This window comes from Perca flavescens, chromosome 13 (assembly GCF_004354835.1).
Source record: "Perca flavescens isolate YP-PL-M2 chromosome 13, PFLA_1.0, whole genome shotgun sequence".
NCBI classification, from domain to species: Eukaryota; Metazoa; Chordata; class Actinopteri; order Perciformes; family Percidae; genus Perca; species Perca flavescens.
The window spans coordinates 23,774,184-23,795,786 of NC_041343.1; the positions used below are offsets into that span (position 1 = coordinate 23,774,184).

At 39.5% G+C, this 21,603-nt stretch overlaps 2 protein-coding genes across 2 annotated transcripts; one reads left to right on the forward strand and one right to left on the reverse strand.

The window, feature by feature from the left end:
- The first annotated feature begins 1,354 nt into the window (after positions 1–1,354).
- ube2b (ubiquitin-conjugating enzyme E2B (RAD6 homolog)) lies at positions 1,355–17,005 on the forward strand. The gene is made up of 6 exons (XM_028595853.1): positions 1,355–1,530; positions 9,669–9,749; positions 10,983–11,008; positions 12,960–13,049; positions 13,774–13,862; positions 15,007–17,005. Exons 1-6 carry the CDS (start codon positions 1,487–1,489, stop codon positions 15,133–15,135), a joined length of 459 nt encoding a protein of 152 aa, XP_028451654.1. The 5' UTR covers positions 1,355–1,486; the 3' UTR covers positions 15,136–17,005.
- Positions 17,006–19,436: 2,431 nt separating this feature from the next.
- Positions 19,437–21,259, reverse strand: cdkn2aipnl (CDKN2A interacting protein N-terminal like). Its single transcript, XM_028596118.1, has 3 exons — positions 20,976–21,259; positions 19,721–19,826; positions 19,437–19,642 (listed from the first exon to the last, which is right to left on the reverse strand). Exons 1-3 carry the CDS (start codon positions 21,185–21,187, stop codon positions 19,634–19,636), a joined length of 327 nt encoding a protein of 108 aa, XP_028451919.1. The 5' UTR covers positions 21,188–21,259; the 3' UTR covers positions 19,437–19,633.
- Between the last annotated feature and the right edge of the window lie 344 nt (positions 21,260–21,603).

Sequence of the window (21,603 nt, forward strand, 5' to 3'; positions counted from 1 at the left end):
TGAAGTTTGCGGACGACACAACCGTGGTGGGTCTTCATCTTTAGTTTTCTCTGTTGTTTGATTTTGCCTCACATTTGAACTATTTAGAATTTATTACTGTATTGTATATATTACTTATATTTCTTTATCTTATTTGTACATATTACTTATCTTTTTTATCTTTATTTGTATATACTGTATTTCTTATTTTTTATATTTCACTTGTTGTACGTGTCCTTATTGCACCGTGGGTCGGAGAGAAACGTATTTTCAATTGCTCTGTATGTCTGGCACATATTGCAGAATTGACAATAAAGTTAACCTTACTTGACTTGATCATCTCTTTATATGTGTGATAAATGCAATGTACAGTTAGTCACTAAGGTCTGCAGTCACTTTGTAATAACCTAAGAAAATATTATGAGAATATCACAGGCTAGAGTAACTTTATAAGACTGATAATAAGGTCCCTATATACGATCTCAAATGTGAGTATCACATGCACTCTAGTATTTGTCACTATCTCTTTAATAAACATTGGTGTGGACGAGAGCCTACCGGACACAGGCCCAGGGGCCCAAAGTGTCTGAAATGACTTATTATTTATTTGAAAAGACAAAGAAAACGTCTCATCTGATATTTAGTTGTGTAATATTTTGTTTATCTTGTGTTTACACAAATAAAAGCCTTCATCACATTTCCTGTGATGGTTTCCTATAATATTTGGTATAGTGTCATACAATATGTGGAGCTGTTTAATATTTGCCCCATATTTAATATTATGAAATATATTATATATTATATATATTAGGCTATACTGCACCTTATTGCACTTTATCTTTTGTTTGTAGCCTACTTTATCATGTGTTGTATGTATTGCATTTTTGACAGTGTATTGTTATTTATGTTAAGCACAGTAGGCTACCAGAAGCGGCAACAAAGCATTTTACTGCACAATGTAGAGATATGTTGAGTAGGCCAGGCTATGTGACAAATAGAACTTAAAACTAAAAACTTGCATCACAGAAATACTTTAAATTTATGTAGGAATATTGCAACAAAATAGTGTATTTATGTTAGGGTGTTCCAACCTGGTTCGGACATTAAAATTACTATAATACACAACAAATAAGACTTGAATATGTTTTATATGCCTCTATGTTATGATGACCAGCCTACTGCTTACTTTTGGCTTGCAGTAGGCTTTGTTTTTCAGCTATTGCTATAAGATGTAGGCTATTTTATACCTCACACCAACAGAATTATAGTTGGATTATATTTTTAGAGCGTTATGATAACCATATTTTTAATATCGACATGGTTTCTGACATAAAAGGGGCTGTACCTTTGCAGGCCAGCACTGTAAGCAACCGACGTCACCAAAAACAGCTACCTAGTTGTTTTGGGAGAAGAAGAAAACGCATACAAGCGGAAGAAACACCGGATTTGGTTTCGGATAGTATTCGGTCTATGGTCCTGCCTTAGTTTTTAAATTACATTTTGAACAATGTCGACCCCGGCAAGGAGACGGCTTATGAGAGATTTTAAAAGGTACCGCAACGTTTTGGCAGTCCGCTCTTCTATTTGTGTGTGTAGCTAGCTAGCTTAGTTAGCTTAGCGTTAGCTGTTGGTGCAGAGAATACTGTAAATAGCTAGCTAAAGCTTGACTGCAGTTATTGTTATTTTTTGGTTTGTCTTTGCACATGGCATTTGTAGGATTTACAAATGCACGACTGTTTATTTTTGATTCTACGGGACAATGTCCGAAGGAAGCACTTCGGTTTTATGCAGTGTTTTCTATCCAGGGAATAACGTTAAGGGTAGTCTTTGCATTTTTCCTCTCCTGACTAAAGGAAGTTTGTATGTTAGCCTAGGTGCAACATTCGGCTAGCTGAGGTGGCTTAAATTTGGCTTCCCAGAAGATTCAGCAAACCCTTTGTCAAGCCTTAACTGACCTTGATTAGAAGCTAAATGTGACACGATTTATTCGAATTACTCCGTGTAGTCTGCATGCTCTGGTTTTACATTCTGCTGCTATAAAGGTAGCCAAATCCAACCAGCCAGCCAGCATTATGGCTCAATCTCCCCCTCCCTCCCCCTGCAGCAACTTGGCTCCCAGGTGTTGCACAACTCTGTGTTCGTGGTCGGGGGGGGCTTCATCTCAATATTTAGGGTGGCATGATATGTGCCTGCCCACTCTTCTTAATGCGTTTTTTTTAAATTCAGTATATATAAACAAGACCAATATCCCTCTGGTTTAAACTATTATATTATCAAGCCTGTGCCATGACGACAAGAATATGTTTGGGTGTGCTGGGAGAATCACACCTGGCAAGGGTCTGCTTGTAATAACCGCCATCCCCAATCTGTTGCCATATGCTCCATATGGCATCCTACAGCGCAAAAACGTTTGTATTATTCACACACACACACACACACACACACACCTGTCTGGAAAAAAGATCCTGAGCTATTCTACTAAGAACTGCCGTTGAAGCAGGGCAGATAATGTGTCACTGTAACTCTACTCTGCTGTGCCAGTCCCCAGGTGGTAAACTGTTAAACACTGAGGCAAGGAAAACAAAGCATATTTCTGGATCAGCCTGTGTGTCCATGCCAAGGCTGGCTGATTGAACTCAGCCTTGTGTGATAATGCCTAACCTCCCTTGTTTGATCTGTAAGTCAAATTATTTGCGCAATGTGTGTCTTGAAACTGAGCAAAGTAATTGAACAGCAACATTTTTGTGTGATGTTTTGGCTCAGTACCTTGGATGTGAAATGACACTTTGGTTTTGAAGTGCTGCTTAAATAAGCAATTTTGTAGCTCAAAAAACATCGGAATTTCTTCAGATTATATTCAGTAAAGCGTTACTTTCATTTCTTTAAATTTATTTTTAGAAGCAAAATCATTGTGAAAACAACAACCTTCACTTTCTCTTTCTTTTTTTCAATCTTATTGCTCCTCAGAGTATTTTAACAAATTTCCTGTAACAATAGGAAATTTGTTTGTATTTGTTGCATTTGCAACACGGACTAAAGTTGTAGCACCAAGAGGAAACTGGCTATAGGCCTAAATAGTAAAGACGTGCAGAAACTGGCTATTTAGTGAAAACGTGTGCCAATGACAACACTCCCTAATCCTAAGCCTTCTTTTCTTTTTCTTCTAAGTTTTATCGATGCAAATCTGCACAATAACAACTTGGAGGGCTTGCTTTGGGCGAACATCCATTTTTGGAACAAAAAATAATTTCCACGTGTCACTTTTCGCATATGTTTTCATAGTCTGGCTAGTCCACACAGCATTCCGGGATGTGAGAAACGTGCTCTGGTTTATTGGCATTTCTTTAAACCAGGGATCTTCAACAGGGTGTCCGGGACCCCTAGGGGGTCCTCAGAGTCAATGTAGTGCTTGCCTCCATTTTATAGTTATTTTAATTTTCAAAAATTGAAAAGTCTTAACATGAATCCAACATAGCAAATATAAATCCACACTGCTCATTGGCCCATAGGTAAGGTATTCACTAAGGCCATCCACAGAGTTAAGCCTAAGGATTCAATGTGCCACATGTATGTTTAACATTAAAACACGATTTATAAAATCATCTCCACAATTATTAGGCTATTTTAATAGCTTAGTATTCTATGCACAAAAGTTATGTATAAATACTTGAGGCCGCCCTACACGTTATTGTAGGCCCAGCTTATTATGAAACTTCAGTTTATACAATGTATGTAGTAGGGGGTCCCTGCTCTGTCTCTCTTTCAGTTAAGGGGTCCTTGGCTTACAGAACGTTGAAGACCCCTGCTTTAAACCAATCACAATCGTCACGGGCGGCGCTATACGCCGCACAAAGCCCCCGGTGCGGCTGCAAAATAGCTTCGGGAAGGAACTTGTTTTGGTGGAACATTGGCGTTCAAAAGTTATCTTAGTTGTTCAACAGAAAACTCAGATTTCAGATAGTCTAGCTAGCTGTCTCAATTTACCCTGCAGAGATCTGAGGAGCAGTTAACCATACAGTGGTGTGAAAAAGTGTTTGCCCCCTTCCTCATTTCCTGTTCCTTTGCATGTTTGTCACACTTAAGTGTTTCGGAACATCAAACCAATTTAAACAATAGTCAAGGACAACACAAGTAAACACAAAATGCAATTTGTAAATGAAGGTGTTTATCATTAAAGGTGAAAACAAATCCAAACCATCATGGCCCTGTGTGAAAAAGTGATTGCCCCCTAAACCTAATAACTGGTTGGGCCACCCTTAGCAGCAACAACTGCAACCAAGCGTTTGCGATAACGTGCAATGAGGCTTTTACAGCGTCCTGGAGGAATTTTGGCCCACTCATCTTTGCAGAATTGTCCTAATTCAGTTACATTAGAGGGTTTTCGAGCATGAACGGCCTTTTTAAGGTCATACCACAACATCTCAATAGGATTCAGGTCAGGACTTTGGCTAGGCCACTCCAAAGTCTTCATTTTGTTTTTCTTCAGCCATTCGGTGGTGGACTTGCTGGTGTGTTTAGGATCATTGTCCTGCTGCAGAACCCAAGTTCGTTTCAGCTTGAGTACACGAACAGATGGTCGGACATTCTCCTTCAGGATCTCTTGGTAGACAGCAGAATTCATAGTTCCTTTTATCACGGCAAGTCTTCCAGGTCCTGAAGCAGCAAAACAGCCCCAGACCATCACACTGCCACCACCATATTTTACAGTTGGTATAATGTTCTTTTTATGGAATGCAGTGTTCCTTCTACGCCAGATATACTTGGACACACACCTTCCAAAGAGTTCCACTTTTTGTCTCATCGGTCCACAGAATGTTGTCCCAAAAGTCTTGGGGATCATCAAGATGTGTTCTGGAGAAATTGAGACGAGCTTTGATGTTCTTTTTGCTCAGCAGTGGTTTTCTCCTTGAACTCTGCCATGCAGGCCATTTTTGCCCAGTCTTTTCCTGATGGTGGAGGCATGAACGCTGACCTTAACTGAGGCAAGTGAGGCCTGCAGTTCTTTGGACGTTGTTGTGGGGTCTTTTGTGACCTCTTGGATGAGTCGTCGCTGCGCTCTTGGGGTAATTTTGGGCGGCCGGCCACTCCTGGGAAGGTTCACCACTGTTCCATGTCTTCGCCATTTGTGGATAATGGCTCTCACTGTGGTTCGCTGGATTCCCAAAGCTTTGGAAATGGCTTTATAACCCTTTCCAGACTGATAGATCTCAATTACTTTCTTTCTCAATTGTTCCTGAATTTCTTTGGGTCTCGGCATGATGTGTAGCTTTTAAGGATCTTCTGGTGGACCTTACTGTGTCAAGCAGCTCCTATTTAAGTGATGCCTTGATTGTGAACAGGTGTGGCAATAATCAGGCCTGGGTGTGGCTAGAGAAATTGAACTCAGGTGTGGACAACCACAGTTATAGTATGTTTTAACAAGGGGGGCAATCACTTTTTCACACAGGGCCATGATGGTTTGGATTTTTTTTCTCCTTTAATAATAAACACCTTCATTTACAAATTGCATTTTGTGTTTACTTGTGTTGTCCTTGACTTTTGTTTAAATTGGTTTGATGTTCCGAAACACTTAAGTGTGACAAACATGCAAAGGAACAGGAAATGAGGAAGGGGGCAAACACTTTTTCACACCACTGTAGTTCTCATAGATCGACCGGAAGTGGAACATCGTGGATATAGACTAGTGTTTCTGTGACAAAAGGTAGTTTAGAGATCAGACATGCACACCAGGTATTCCTCCTGTTGAAAGATCTTGTAGTGTGTGACCCAGTGTCACCCGTCAGTCATGTAGTGTGAAAACCACAACAACTTAAAGACTCCCGATTTACAAGACGGCAAGTTGTGTAGTGTGAACAGTGCAGCGATCGACGATTTTGAAAGTCGTGTAATGTGAACTTGAAGCTTTATACAAACAAGTAACTAGTATATGTATGTCAGTTACTGAATTGACTGGAGGGTTTTCTTTACTACACTGTTTAGGGTATGTATTATAACAGAAATTATACTAGGGCTGTAAATAACAGTTATTAATTCTGCTCATTATTTCCTCGGTCTGTAAAATGGCAGAAAATTGGGAAAAATGTCCATCACAGAGTCCTGGGTGATGTCCTCAAATGTCTTGTTTTATCCGACCAACAGTCCAACGATATTCAGTTTAAAAAGATACAAAACCACCAAATCATCACATAAGCCAATGAGAAAATGGTTGGCAGTTTTTATTTTTATCAAAATGAGCCATCACACAGTGCTCCCCTAACCCACATTGCCCCACAAAGACTAAAAACAGTAAAGTATATATTTAGCCTGACGTCATCCCACTCAGATTCTAGTCAGAATCTGAGTCTGATACTGCTCCATTGGGCCTTGATTATGGGGCGTGTTTCAACCAAACCAGGAAAGAAAATGCCTCTGCACTCAATTGGATAGACCTACAACCAATCGGAGCAACGGAGACAGACGTCACAGAAGCTGCAAGTCCAAGGCAGGCTTTGACAGAGCAAAGGCAGATAAAGCCCGCCCATTTGGTCCGAACAGCTCTGGTTGGAGCATAGTTGCTCCACAACGGATCAAGTCCAGACCAAACTTCCCAACCTCAAATGTTGTGGGCGGGGCTAAATTCGGCTGGCATCCAGGCTAGTATATATTGGCTCAAGACTGCCCATTACTTCCACTAATCTGCTGTTTGCAGACTGGTCATTAATCCCCAGTTTGCAAGTCAAATTAAGTATTTATCAGTCTAGTAGCTGGGTAAAGCATCCCACCACCAGCAGAGAGCCTATTACAGTAAATGAGGTTAATTGCAGTGGGTCTGTCTGCAGCTAGGGACTTAATGTAGACATGGATCTACATTCGCACACAGACACACAAATCAGCCCATCTTGTTTTATAGCTGTAAGCTCTTATTAATACTAGGAATGAGATTGTAGGCCTAAATAGTTGGTGGTGATTCTGGACCTGGCCTACATGCATTGGTGATCTGAAGCAAGACCTTTTTAATATGACACATTGTATCAGCAACAGACCGGTATGAGTAGTCAGGCTCATTTCAACACACTTCCTTTATTTGTCATGCAGGCCTGTTTTATAGCATTTACTGAGCAGTAGTTTAACAAACCAGAGGCTGTTGGAAACTTAATTTAATTTAATTTTTGCACTGCTCTTCACAGCTCAGCTGTCAGTCCAACAGCGCAGGGCTGCTTTCTTTGTGGAACTGAAGCTAATTATTTTCATAAATGATTAATCCATTGTTGTCATTTTTGGTTATCTGATGAGTTATTTGGGCTGTAAAATGCCATAAAATAAAGAGAAATACTCTTATGTTGTTTCTAAATGGTCTTTTAGAAAATAAAAAACCCAAAGGATGCATTTTACCATGAATTGAACCTGTAGCAAATATATTTTTTAAGTAGTCAGAAAATGTATTACCAGCTATTTTGATTGATCAATTTTTAATACCATTTTCTTTTATTTATTTATTTTTTGCAAAAAGGCCAAACAATTAGTGTGTTCCAGGTTCTCAGATGTCTGGATTTGCTGCTTTTCTTTGTTTCATACCACTGGGGTTTAAACTGCTGTTCATACTAAACAAGTGATTTTAAGAATTCACTTCGAGCTCTGACAGTTGTTTCTTACATTTAATTGACTAAGTAATTAACTGATTAAGTGAGAAACATAATCTGCAGTTGGATCAATAAAGAAATAAATAATAGTTAGTTGCAGCTATGGCTGTACCCGGATCTAGCTGTTCAATACGAATATTAATCCTTTCGTTAAACGCTTGGTTGAACTGCCATTTTTTTTTTTTTTTTTTTTTTTTTTTTTTTAAACAGGGTTTGGTTGGACGTTCAGGGCGACAAAGACGTTTACATAATAAAGTTAACAAGCCAAGTGAGCCCTCTGAGCTAATGCCTGCTAACTACTGTAGCCAAGGGTAATACAGAGCAGGGGACTTCAACGTTTTGTAAGCCAAGGACCCCATAAAGGTCCCATGTCATGAGGTTTTTTAACATTAATATGCATTCCTCCAGCCTGCCTATGGTCCCCCAGTGGCTAGAAATGGTGATAGGTGTAAACCAAGCCCTGGGTATCCTGCTCTGCCTTTGAGAAAATGGAAGCTCAGATGGGCCGATCTGGAATCTTGCTCCTTATGATGTCATAAGGAGCAAGGTGACCTCCCCTTTCTCTGCTTTGCCCGCCCAGAGAATTTGGCCCGCCCATGAGAAAGAGAGAGACCATAGGCTCGTTCGAGATGAACTGCGCCTCGCCTGTAAAGTGGATGAGAGCAGGTGGCAGCAGCAGAGGGCGGTGACAAAAATCTGCTCTCAAGTCAGACAGTTTTCCAGCTGATTCCAGCAGCCTTCAGGCTGAGCAGGAAGTGACACAAACACTGTGGTCCGATTTAATAAAATGTTATCGGACCCATAAATCAGCTTGTACACAGTCTCCAGTTGATTTTATTATGACAGAGTAGCTCTCAAAATGCTCTACATGCGATCTGTTGCTGATTTTAAGTAACCACATACTGTGGATGATCCGTAATCTGAACAGATGTAGTCTCTCTGACTTCTAAATGTCACTATCAGCTACACAACATGTGTTCTGTACAGAATAAGCATTTCAATCAGACAAATAGCAGTTAAAATTCCTCCAAATCAATAAAAAGTTTATATAAAACGTCATGTTGAGTCGATTCTGAACTGAGAGTCCTGGCATCCGGTTGTCCGAACTTGTCCATGCTTCCTGTTTCCGCTTTGTCGCACGCCACTGGAAAAAATAGTGGTGCGCGCCCTCTGCTCGCGCACCTCAAACTCCTGTAGCGCCAGCGAGATCTACATCATTTTGACGTCACGTTTGCGCACGCCAACTCTGCTGCGGCGACTGTAAAATGACCCTATAGTTGCAGCCCTGCTTTTTAAGCATCAAACCCTCACATTAGTAAAACTAACATGTTAGCATAAATCAGTTATAAACAATCTTTGACTCCTTTTCTATTGATCAAGGTATCAATCGACTAAACATTTCATGACTATTTCTTAGGATTTCGTGTTGTTTGAGTTTCTCCTCCTGTTTATTCCAAACAAAATGGCATTGCTGCTGCTGCAAAAAAGACATCAGGGTGCCTCCTTTTTTTTCAGGGTTTGTATTTGTCTGTCGTGTACCCAGATTGCCGGATTATGACAATGTTGGTCACAGTAGTGCTTCAGATGAATGTTAATGGTACAGCTTATGTAAACTGACATGTGACCGCAGGAGGGGCAGTGTGCAGTTGATCCTGCAAGCCTTTCTGTCTACTGAAGTCATGTTGATACAGCAGTTCGTGTTTTGACTGATAATTATCCTGCAGTCAAGGTGTTTATTAAAATCCTTTTGCGCTCTCCCATCCTTGTTTCTTTCCCTCTCTCTTCTTTCTCCCATGTTTGTTTTGTTTCCGCCTTTTACATCCTCATTTTATTCCTTGTTTTAATTTTGTTTTGTCCCTTTTTAATTTATTTCACTTTTTGCTCCCTATCTTTTCATTTTGATCTTATGTTTCTTCGTCTCCCTTTGTTCTTATGTCTCTCTTTCTTCTTGCTTTGCCTTTTGTCTCTTTCTTGCCTTACATGTCTTTCTCTTATCTTGTCTCTTTCTCTCTGTCCATCTTTCTGCTTGTCTGTTTTTTTCTTGCATCTCTATCTCTCTGTCTTACCCAGACTTCAAGAAGATCCTCCCACTGGTGTGAGTGGAGCACCATCAGAGAACAACATCATGCTTTGGAACGCAGTTATTTTTGGGTGAGTCATGCTCGAAATCCACCCTGCTGTCTTTACTGTGCCACTGTGATTCCCCCAACCCATCCACCCCTTTTTGATTCTCGTTCTCCATGTTCACCCTGCTTTTTTTTAAAAGTATTTTTGATTACAGCCTGGATTTTTGGCACAGAACAGTCTGGAAAATCAGCATGTAGCGGAAGTGTTTGATGGAAGAACAGGCTGAGACACTGATGGGACTGGAGTTGAGGGGTCAAGGGAGGTTGAGGAAGCAAGAAAAAACATGTATTGATGAAGACCAAACCAAATTGTGACTTTTTATTAGATTAGTGATATTTCTTAGTCCACAATTTGTCGTGCAATTGAAAGAACGACTCGTGAAAAAGCAGCATGCTAATTTAAACTCTTCTTAGAGTTGGGTTGATTTCCGGTTTAACCGGTCTGGTGTTAACAGGCTAAACCGGCTAAACAGGATTGATTGTTTGCAAACCGATTGACCTGGCCTGATGTCTGGCTAACTTGGCTTGAGTCCCCTCACCCCGTTAAATACAAAGGATTTCTAAATTGTTACTGGAAAGTGGTCAACTCGGGTGTAACGTGATTCCCAGTTCTGAGCTCCGGCAGCCGGCCTCCAAAGTAAATTTAACGCAGCATAAACACTGCAGGAAAAAAAGACTTGGCTTAGAGGTGCGTTACCTACACCCAGTGGACTGGAGTCGCTACATTCATTATGGGCTATCTCATCAGTCTCACTCGGGAGCAGATGAGTCAAGTGCAGCACCTAGTGGTAAAAAAAAAAAACCTAGCCTACTTCTCGGTTTAAAAAAAAAAAGATTCACAGAATAGTATGTAGTATGAAATTCAAAAGTCAAAGCAAAACATAATAAAACATCAATAGCACAAGCTTATTGCAAGCAATAATAGAAAGTAATTGAAAACTCAACAAGGTGCAACAAAAACAAACCAGAGCAACAACACAGAGCAATAGAACTTGCTAATAGTTCCTCGCCTAATTCAAAGTCAAAGAGGAAGCTGCCAGAAATGTAAAACCTGTGGACAGCTGTTTTAATTGGCTCCTTTACATGGTCTGTGTGAATGTGAAGAGCTGAGTAAATACAGACTGGTGTCTGTGCAGAGCAAATTCTTGAAGGATTGATGGTAGTACTTTGTTTTCTTACGAGCCCTGTCTTATTGCTAGCATGGGGGATTTTTGGGTATGGAAATAATACAATTTTTCTCTTTCTCTGACTTCTGCAGGCCTGTGGGAACACCGTTTGAAGACGGTAAGGTCTCAATCTTGATTCATCTTGTCTATAAAGTGCAGGCTCAGTGGGAGCACATTTATCCAAAGCTCTGGCTTTGATTTAACTTCCTCCTGTGCTGTTATTATTGTGGAGGTGCATTATTCCATCCATCTATATCAGCCTTCTGGGCAGTGTGTTGTAAATGTGATGGTGGGTTACACACCACTAGCAATCAATCACAAACACATTTAAAATCATTCCAACACCTATAAATAGATATTTTCAGAAAAGTACTGTAGAGATTAAATGATTACAAACAGGATATCAGAGAGTCTTTAAAAAATAAAAAAGTATGAAAAGGGTTTTAAATTATCTCAATCCAAGGCCTAGAAGTACTTTAAATTATTTTATTTTTTTATACTATATAATGACAAGTTGACTTGCGCTAAATTAACTTACAGTGCCGTTTGCACTGTAATTTTCCTAAGGTTATACACACAAACACATTTGATTTGTATTGAAACGGTGGCGAGTTGAGCTGCCTTATACATAGCTCCCTAATTTCTATACAGTGCAGTGGGACAGTGATATACTTTTGATAAGGATGTTTTCTTATTTTCATAGATAACATAATGTGGAAAATGTACACAAGTCACATAAAATAATTAGAATAATGTTTAATGCAATGAAATACCTTCCAATGTTGTAAATGTACAATGCCGTTCAGACGTGTTGTCGAAGGCAGCGATTAGTAGTGGAGTTTAGTCCAGGAAGTCCAGTTTTATAAAGTAACATATCTGGGAATTTGAAGGCTTCACAGACGCCAAAACACTGCGCAGAGGTCTATAATACTTTGATACAGGATTTTACAAAATGGTCATAGCAGCAATGCCTTTTCATTGCGCAGGTCGCGTGATAAACTGTAGAAATACTGCATGTGTTACAAAGTAATCTACCAGGAATGTGCATTTACATGCTACTGCAGAGCCTTTGATGAATGGCGTTGCATTGCAAACTCTTCATACTCTTGTTTGGTTTTATTGCAGTATATTCTCAACAGCAGAAATTTGTAGACATTTGATAACATTGTATCATCGCTAAATGAATGAATGAATGACCTACAAGACCCAATCTGTTTTTATCTAATCTTAAAATGTAAAGCTGCAGGTCTGCTCTTTAACGTCATAATCATTGATTTATTTCAATGAGAATTGAATGAACTAACACAACAAAAAAGTGTTTCACTGTCCAAATATGCAACAGACTCCAAAATATTTTCAACACGTGTTACACAAAATTGAATTATGGTAAAAGCAGATTTCTTTGTATTTGGTTACATTTAGCTGTGGACGGGGGACAGCTGTTCCTAATGTATTATATTACATGCGCGTAATGTATTCATCAAGTTTAGCTTACTATGTGCATATAGCTCTTGGTGGTAACCCTGATCATGTATAAATCTGGCAATTGTGTTGTAGATAAATGGCTGACATCAGTACCAGTAACTGAGTAGCTGAACATCCATTAGATGTGTTCAGTTGGTAACAAACTTGCAGCTCTGTCGTATAATACATACAGTACAAGAGTCATACGCACACACATTCATGCACATATAGAGACTTTTTTTTTTTTCCTCATACACACTTTTTTTGCTTGTAATTATGACTTAGGTCAGGCAAGAAAAGCGCTGACTCAGGGTTTGTTTTCTCTCGTTAGGCTTGTCCCCTTCTTTATTCTCCTCTTTAGCCTGCAGAGTCGACATCTCTGCCTCAGTGAAGGATTAGCTTCTCCTTCCAGTCGAGCCAGCTGTATTTTTAGTAACGCAATTGTTTCTCTCGCTTTCTCTGACCTACTCGATCCTTCACATCTGTAATCTCCCCTCAAAATTACTTGTATGCACCCCTCACACTCTCTCTCCCTCTCTCTTTGTGGTTCGCCCTGTCTCTCGCCCTTCTCCTCCTACCCGCTCTCCCCCTCTGTCTCTCTGCAGGGACGTTTAAGCTGCTGATAGAGTTTTCAGAGGAGTACCCAAACAAGCCTCCCACAGTTCGGTTTGTCTCCAGAATGTTTCACCCAAATGGTAAGCGGTACAATTGCCCTAACACACTGATTGAAATTGTTTTATTTTTATATAGAAATAAACGCCTGCCCTCACTTTATTCATAACCAACGTCTACAGTTTACATGTATTGGTGTATGAAGTACACTACCCTTTTTTTTTGTTTGTGCCTCCGTTATCTCAAGGCTTCAAGTTCCTCCACTTTCAAACGGTTTCCTCCCATTCATCTCCTTTCCCAGTTCATAATTAAAATGAAGTAGGTTAGGTCAGTGAGTGTGTCAGTAAAGTCCAAATGGAGTTGATTTTTTTGTATATGTTTGTACAGCCAACATAATGGGTTTTGCAACCAGAAAAGTGTTCCATTTGGTTTTTGATTGGTCTGGGCTGCATGTTTTATCATTTAGTTTTATGTGTTGTATTTGCTGATTACACCAGATCATAAGGTCCTTTTTTATACTGGGGGACTTGCAGTGTTTTTCTGTGCTGTAATGCGGTCGTCAACTGCAGTGTGAAAACACAGTCAATTTGTGTATCATTTGGAATATACTGCTAGCTTGTGAAACTGTAACTGTCTCCAGGATTCATCTTCACCATCTGTTTTGTTTAAAAAGCATCTGTTCTTTCAGTCTGAGTAGAGAATGTAGAGAAATCTATCTCGGTGACACTGACACAGAGACATAATAACTGGTGTTGTGATGTTGGTCTCAATGGTCTGAAGCTTTAGTGATTTCTCTTGTTTTACCAGTTTACGCAGATGGCAGTATATGTTTAGACATCCTTCAGAACCGCTGGAGCCCCACATACGATGTGTCGTCCATACTCACCTCCATCCAGGTTGGTTGGGTTAACTGTCTTTACACAAAGCACACTCTGTGTGTTCACATGGGCCATTTGGCATCCTTTTGTTTTCATTCTTTTTTTTTTTTTTTGCACTGCACTTGCTTCAGTTCATGCCATCTACGAATGCATTGGCCTGACTGAAATACATGGGATATTGTGTGTTATTTGCTGCAACTCAAATGTTCATGTGAACACAAACAAATAAAATGATTTTCCAACAATTCACCCTAGATTTGTAGAATAAAATATGAGTGGGTGGTAAACGAGCATCCTGCATTTGTGTATACATTTCAGATGGTAAACTTCTGTTATTTCAGTGGATGATAAATGATCATATCCAATGACATTTCTGTTCAACACTACCTACCTAATTTTCTTTTCCAAATGAAGGGAAAAAAATCAGAGAGAGATCATAATAAATGTGAAATAATATTCCTGAATAGAAGGGGGTGTCACGATTCTCCAAATCCTAGATTCCATTTGGCTTTAGATTGTAAGGTTTTGATTCCATTTAATCCGATTTGATTTTTCTTTTCTCCGACTCCAGCAGTGGCCATGGTGTCTGGAAAAGTGCAGCTGTGTTACAATGGCTTATAAATGAATATTTAAAACATAAAAACGGACATTGCATAGTTTGACCACCAGAGGGTGCTCTACAACGTCCCTGTTGGCAACACTCGTGTTTAACCCTTTAAATTTCATATCTTAAGTTTGTATTTTTATACATTTTATTTATCAGAACTTCTAATATATTTTGATGTTCCTCTGTTCTGTTGTGACAATAAAACAAACAAGTTTATTTTCAAACTGCATTATTATATTATTTTAGTGAGGACATATAAATAACTAATGTTAGGGAAATCTAAATCGCCAAATATTTGTATCGATATAGGCCTTAAAAATCCTTTATCGGTCGGGCTCTAATAGTATCCTTTCGATAAGTTTTTGTTTTAAAATCGAAATTGGGACACCCTTACTGAATAGTAATTATGCATAAAGCTATATTACCTCATACCTTTTGCTGTATACATTGCATACAAGTACATTTCTCATTATGCCACCCCATTCACAGAATCTGTCTTTGTTATTTAATGCTGATAAGATCAGGTGGGTATTTTTTTTCTCACTTTTTCCGCAGTCATTGCTGGATGAGCCAAACCCCAATAGCCCGGCCAACAGTCAGGCCGCACAGCTCTATCAGGAAAACAAGAGGGAGTACGAGAAGAGGGTGACGGCCATCGTGGAGCAGAGCTGGGTGGACGTCTGAGCTTCTCTCGCTCGTTACTCGCTCGTCTCCACCACCCTCTCTCCATCATCCTTTAGTCTTTCATTTTTACCTCATCAAGAAAAAACAGCAACTATATCGGAAGTACTCAAGTGCCACCCTGAAAAAAGGAATAAAAAAACAAAACATCAAGAGAACAACCAAATCAGAATGGACATTAACTTGCTTGCCAATACATTTGAGGATAAATAGGGAGGGAAAATCAATCTTATATTTGTGTTTTTGTCCTTAATTTTACTTTTTTTTTTATTGCATGATGTGAAATAAGTTATTGCTAACATAATTTGTAATATATATTCGTTGTTTGGTTGGATTGATGCTGTTAGCGTTTAAGTTTTACAGATTTGTTTTTTTTTTTTTCTTAGGAAATTTTCCTTTTTCTTTTTGTGTAATGTCTGCTTGTGTGCAGACAAGTTGACTGTTTGGAAAGGGCAGGTTGATGACCAAATCAGCATATTTTGAAGAATAGCAACCCAGAATATGCCTTTCAGAGTCAGTATCATTGTTATTCTCCAAAGTCCGCCACAGATGCAGCTTATAAATAACTATCCCTGATCTGTTCCAGCATATCTCTGTTATTTTAAGAGACACTGAAGGTTTGGGCTTACAGACGTCACAGGCTGCAACAGCGCCAAGTCTCCCTTGCACTGATGAATCATGTCTCCCTGGCGAAGCAGCTCTGAGCTTTTATTCCATCACTTTGGCTCCAAGGTAGAAGAGTATGTTTGAGAGGGAGTGTTATGGCAAAGTAAATATTAACACCAGGATGGGACAGGATAAACTTGGGCCGTGGATCCCAAAATGAAGAACAGGGTTAGTTGAAGAGGATGTAGGAATTCCGGCTGAGCCAAGGAAATCCTGTATTCATCACAACAATTTAATTTTCCTTAAGTCAGCTAAGTGAGTCAGTCTTCCCACTGCTGTCCTTTGTCCCTGTGTCTTTTCTTTATGGAATGTTATCAAAATGTACGTAGAGCATCGGAGCCCCTGAGCTCAGGAGTTCAACAGTACTTGTAGTAGTTTTTCTCGAATGGTGGTGCTATATCATTTCTATTACGGTGCAATTCATGGCTAACAGGGCTTAAACGACAGTGGTAGCAAGCTGTGTATGTTACAGGCAACTAGAATCAGGATGAAGTTGGTAAAAATGGGAACATGATTTACTTCTACAATATGTTCTCTGTTCTATTCTGCTGGTTTTCTGTAATACACCTTTGTTAGTTTTCATAGTTCATAATTTAACTCATAAGATAGAAGAGAGAAGTTGAACTGTTCTCAGCTCCCTCTGCTGACAGCTCATCTTAGATTTGCGCCCACACGGTTTTCCAGTTTCATCCGCCACAGAAAGTGAATGACTTTCAGATGCTTTGTTGCCTGTGACGGCATAAATGAAGAGTCTATGCTTTTGTTTCCTTCTCTTGAAATGACACAGCTGACATATATAAATGAACTAACAAATGAGCAGAGGATATAAGCAGTGCAGTGCAGTCTTTTTTTTTTTTTTTTGCTCTAAATGAAACCTTAGCAGAAATGAACTTGCATGCAGTTTCAAGAGTGTGAAACCACCTGTTTTGTTTGTTTCTGATACTCAGTTAAAAGATCACTTGAGTACAGTCATCGCTAAACCCTGCCCAAATCTAGCTAAATAATCCACGGAAAATCAATCATCATAAAACAAAGTGTACTCTTTTCTGAGACCGTAAAGTTCATATTGTGGCTAGTGATTTATTTCACTTTAAAAGCAGAAGGGATATGTTATAAAGATGTTGTGAATTAAACAAACAAAAAATGTATACTTATAAGAATATGCTGTATAAACATAATTAAACATTTTTCAGAGTTTGAGACAGGTTTTTTGCTCTTTTGTTTAATCTGTGAGAAACTGTTAGAACTTATTTGTCCTCGTGTTTTTCTATAGTACTGTAACATTGACTATGGTGAAACGGTGAGCTTGAGTAATTAGAGGAAAGAGTTCTGCTCGTCAATGATTGTTCAGTTCTATATGTGAGATATTGTTAAAACCAACACAATCCGTTTCCAATTTTAATATGATTTCCTTTCCGGTCATAAGGGTTGGGTTTGTGCTCAGAAATAGTTATCTTGTTCTTTTGAGAACTGCCAGCAGATGAATTCACCCATCATGAAGATAAAGTATTAAGCAAGATCCAAACCCAACCCGTAACTGAGAAAATTACAGAAATGTGCTGCTTTGTTCCAATTTTGTTAAGCCCACTAAGCAGCGATAAACAGCTGGGGTCTCATTTATAAACGTGGCGTACGCACAAAACGGGGCTGAAAACGTAGGTACGCCACATCCCACGCAAAGGTTGTGATTTATAAAAAACAAACTTGACGGGAGAATGTGCGGTCCTCCACGCAAACTCTGACCCATGCGTACGCACATTATGGAGACAAAATAGGAAATGGCGACGCAGATGGTGAGGTGGTGAACTGAAGTCAGACTGTAAAAAGTAAATGGGAATAACTATAAGAGTAGAAAAAATAAAAATATTGATGCCTCGCACATTTTTTCACTCCATATCATCCACGTTACCATGAAGATTCAATCCAGCAGTGTTATTTGCGCTTGTACTCCGTGATAACTGTTCCATAAACTGAAATCTTAAATAAAAATGTGTTCTTAATATTTAATCGGCGCTGTCTCGCCGTTACATTGTCCGCTACGGAGCGCAGGAGTAGGAGATGGCCCGACTACATGGAATACAGGATATCATCAAATACCCTACCATTAGATAACTGCAGAACACCGTGTAAATAACTAAATATATGTCTTTAATACTGTGCATATATCATCAAATGTCAAAGTCTGGAAATACAGCCGTTAAGCTCTCGCGCAATCGTTACGCTCCATGTCCTTGTTATCGGTCTAAAATCTAATACTGTTTATAACAAACCCTGCATGAAGAAAAGTGTGTTTGCCTATTACATTTCGATTTCAAATTGTATCTCGGGGTGGGGGATACCACTAGTTGTTGCTGTGATTTTAGCAAGGTGTTAACAATCACAAATTGTTGTAGACTAAACATATAAATACTGCGGTGAACCCGTGCGTAATGCTGCATGATGGCACTGCTGGCCCTGCAGGAGGACAGCAATGGAAGAATCAGGAGAAAGAGAGACTTCAGGGACAATGACGATGACTGGCTCATATGCCGATTCCCTAATGTAGCTGTAAGAGTAATATAGCTGCGCTCTTGGATCTATGTACTGAATTGGGTCCAGTAGAGAGGGCAACACGCCGGAACCGTGCCATCCCGGTCCAAATACAGGTCCTCGCCACTCTGGGTGAAACCGGCTGTTTTCAGAGGGAAATGGCTGACAGCTAAGTGTTTTAAAAAAAAAAAATTATATATAATCTTCAACTTCATCACTAAGGCTTGTTTGGATATAATATATAGTTCTGTTAAATCTTATTATATACGTCTGGTATATCGAAGCTGTCCCCGAGTGCCTTAATGCCTGCTGATTTGGAAGATTTTATTAATAAAGGTAGTCTATAGATCCGGTTTCCATACACTGTGCGACAGGCCGAAATTATAATTCAATTGGCAGCAATTCCCGAGCGTCAGAGGATTTTTAAAGGTTTGTTTGTTTTCCCCGCCAGTCATGATTCGGCATGTTTCGGTGTAACGAAGAACAACTGCCAGGGTCATTAACATACTGATCAGCATTCACGAGGTGCTTTACAATGACTATTTATGGTTAAAAATGGGCGTGTACAGGGCGGGATAAGAGGCTGATCCACGTACCACTTGTAGTCAATCTGTGATTTATAAAGGGAACATTGCTTACAGGTGTGCGTACGCACGGTTTTATAAATCTGACTTTTTTTCGGCGGCCAATTTGGGCGTACGTACACTTATAGTAAGGATCCTACGCACAGTTTTATAAATGAGACCCCTGGACATTATGTTGTTTTTAGAGCTTTGCGGTAGTGATAATAGAAAATGTATGTCCTACGTTGTTTGATTACTCACAGAAAGTCTAACAGCACAGAACCACTATGATCTGTCTTGGAAAAATGCAACAAAAAAAATACAATCCCATGAGAAGAAAGGAAGTTATTTATTGTGCTAAACACATAATGACAAGATTATGTGTCATCTTTCATCTAAAATTTAATTAAAAAACAATGAGTACGCTTTTTAAAAGAAAGTGTAAAAATGGATGAGCAGTGAAGCTCCCACACTGTCGAAAACATGTTCATGTTGTGTCTGTACAATTAAATGCAGGATAACACAATATCTCTGCTTTTGTTTTTACACTCTGATCACATCTGTTACCATCATGGTGTTACAATCTTACACTGTTGATAAACAGTGTAAGATTGTATTTCACCATGTGAAATGTGGCCAGACTTGTTAAAATCGCAGCCTGTATACATGTACGTAACAGCTGAGTCCCATCAGTCTTCAGGCTTGATCCAACGTGACCAGAAGGGATAATGCGAATGAGCCGGTCATCGACCCTGTGATGGAAAAGAGAGGCATAAATGAAGGATTTTTGCCGTCAACAAATCTCTGTGTGCGCGTGTCCACAAACGTACCTGTTGCTTCTTCATAATCTCATCTCTTGTCTTGAAGACCGGTGCGTCCTCCACCACGACGCCTTCAGCCATTTCCTTGACTTTCTCCAGGAGCTCTGTGCTATACCTGCCATTAGTGGAAGGAAATGTTAATATTATTACCCACAACGATTCAGCATCATCAATTCATCTGTGGTTCATGTTTCTGAAGTGATAACAGTGGACTGAAAAACAAGGGAGAATATTGCTGATATTGATGATAGATTGATGAACAGAGAATTAAAAGATTATAATTTTGGTTATTGATAAATCATTATGAATAATGTTTGCTTTTATTATGCATTTATGAAAATTGGCCTCATAGATCTATCCGTCTGTTGTGAAAGTTATTGCAGGCCTGTCCAGCCTTAAATCAAACTTTTTTTTTTGACCCCTTTTTTTTTCTTTAGTTTGTTTTTGCTTTTTCCAACGTTTTAAATTGTTACATTTTTCTTATACACATTTTCAGCGCTTATTTCTACGTCCCATATTTTCTGATATAAAACAAAAATTGAAAACGGGTCAATTTGACCCGAAGTCAACACAAGGGTTTATATGGTCAGTAAGTCATTCTATAACTCAAATATCACTAGTGGAATCACAAATCCAACCCTCAACTAATAACGTTACTTCCACTGGCCGTAGACAACTTGTGTCATATCATGATCCTTTTTCCTCTCTTTTTTTGTTGGTCAAAGACAGCCTTGATTTAAAAACCGAGACATAGTCATCATCTTTATTATCTGCTGTTTGATTTGAGAGAGAAAATTGCAACTGCAGTCTGGCGCCCATTAGTTTGTCGTTTTCAGTTCAGGACACAGGTGGCAGCTGTGAGCCCATTATGAGCTGAGAATGAGACGAAGAAGACCGTGAACCCAAAACATACAACACACAAAAAGGTGAGTTTCGTGACTTATCAGAAGTTATGTCAAGCAATGAGTTTAACTTTTGGAAGATAATGGTGCCTCAATTGAGGAATAGTTAACTGACGAGTTTGGCAAATATATTTAAGGTGAACATAAACGGCTGTACTGAAGTTAAGTGTTTAACCGCCAACGTTAATCTCTACAGGCTAAATTACGGGTTAACGTAGCTAGCTACGTAAGGGAGTCTTATCGGCTGTGGAGCGGTTTTAATCTCGTCCAGCTCCGGAAAGAAATCAACACAAGGAGCTGTCCGATAAGGGCGCATTTGTACTACACCGTAGCGGTCGTGAGAGCACGTTGTGTTTACGTACCGACAGCCGAGGAAGACGTTGTTAGCCCAGACCATGGACAGGGAGATCAGGTGGTCCAGATGAGGGTCCTCAAAGTCGCTTATGTTCCGTAGTATGAACTCCCTCCTGGCCTGCCAGTGTTTTTCACTCTCCCAGTAACCTCGAAATGTTTCTACCTGGTCCGCCAAAGCTCTGTTTTGCTGAATAAAATCCTCCACGTCCAGGTTAGCCATCTTGCTTTTTCCTTGACGAGTCAACAAAGGCAACTTCCTGTCTGCGAAGGGGGGGTCCCGGAAAGTGTTTTTCCATCTTAACGTGTTTTTAACAGCGCCACACAGCGGTAGAGTTTAGAGCTGCAACTGACCTAAAATACCCTCTTGCACAGGGGCTTGTTATTGGTTATTGGTTGTAGTCATTTAGATTAAACCAATTAAAGGTGCGACATGCTAATTCATCAAATTAAGACATAAAATAAATAACAGACCATTGGCAGTAATCACAAAGTGGAGCTAGAAAGGCAAAAGCCTATCCACCCCCTCCAACCCCAAAAGACAATAGGTTATTTTTTTTTAGTACTTTATTTATAGATTTTCAAATTACAAAACAAGAAACAACAAAAATACAATGTATTACAACCCCGTCCCAAACC

Coding starts and splice junctions, on each gene's coding strand:
- ube2b (XM_028595853.1), top strand. CDS start 1,487: ATGTCGACCCCGGCAAGGAGACGGCTTATGAGAGATTTTAAAAG. Junction 1,531..9,668: donor CTTATGAGAGATTTTAAAAG/GTACCGCAACGT, acceptor TGTCTTACCCAG/ACTTCAAGAAGATCCTCCCA. Junction 11,009..12,959: donor GGGAACACCGTTTGAAGACG/GTAAGGTCTCAA, acceptor GTCTCTCTGCAG/GGACGTTTAAGCTGCTGATA.
- cdkn2aipnl (XM_028596118.1), bottom strand. CDS start 21,187: ATGGCTAACCTGGACGTGGAGGATTTTATTCAGCAAAACAGAGCTTTG. Junction 19,827..20,975: donor AACGTCTTCCTCGGCTGTCG/GTACGTAAACAC, acceptor CACTAATGGCAG/GTATAGCACAGAGCTCCTGG.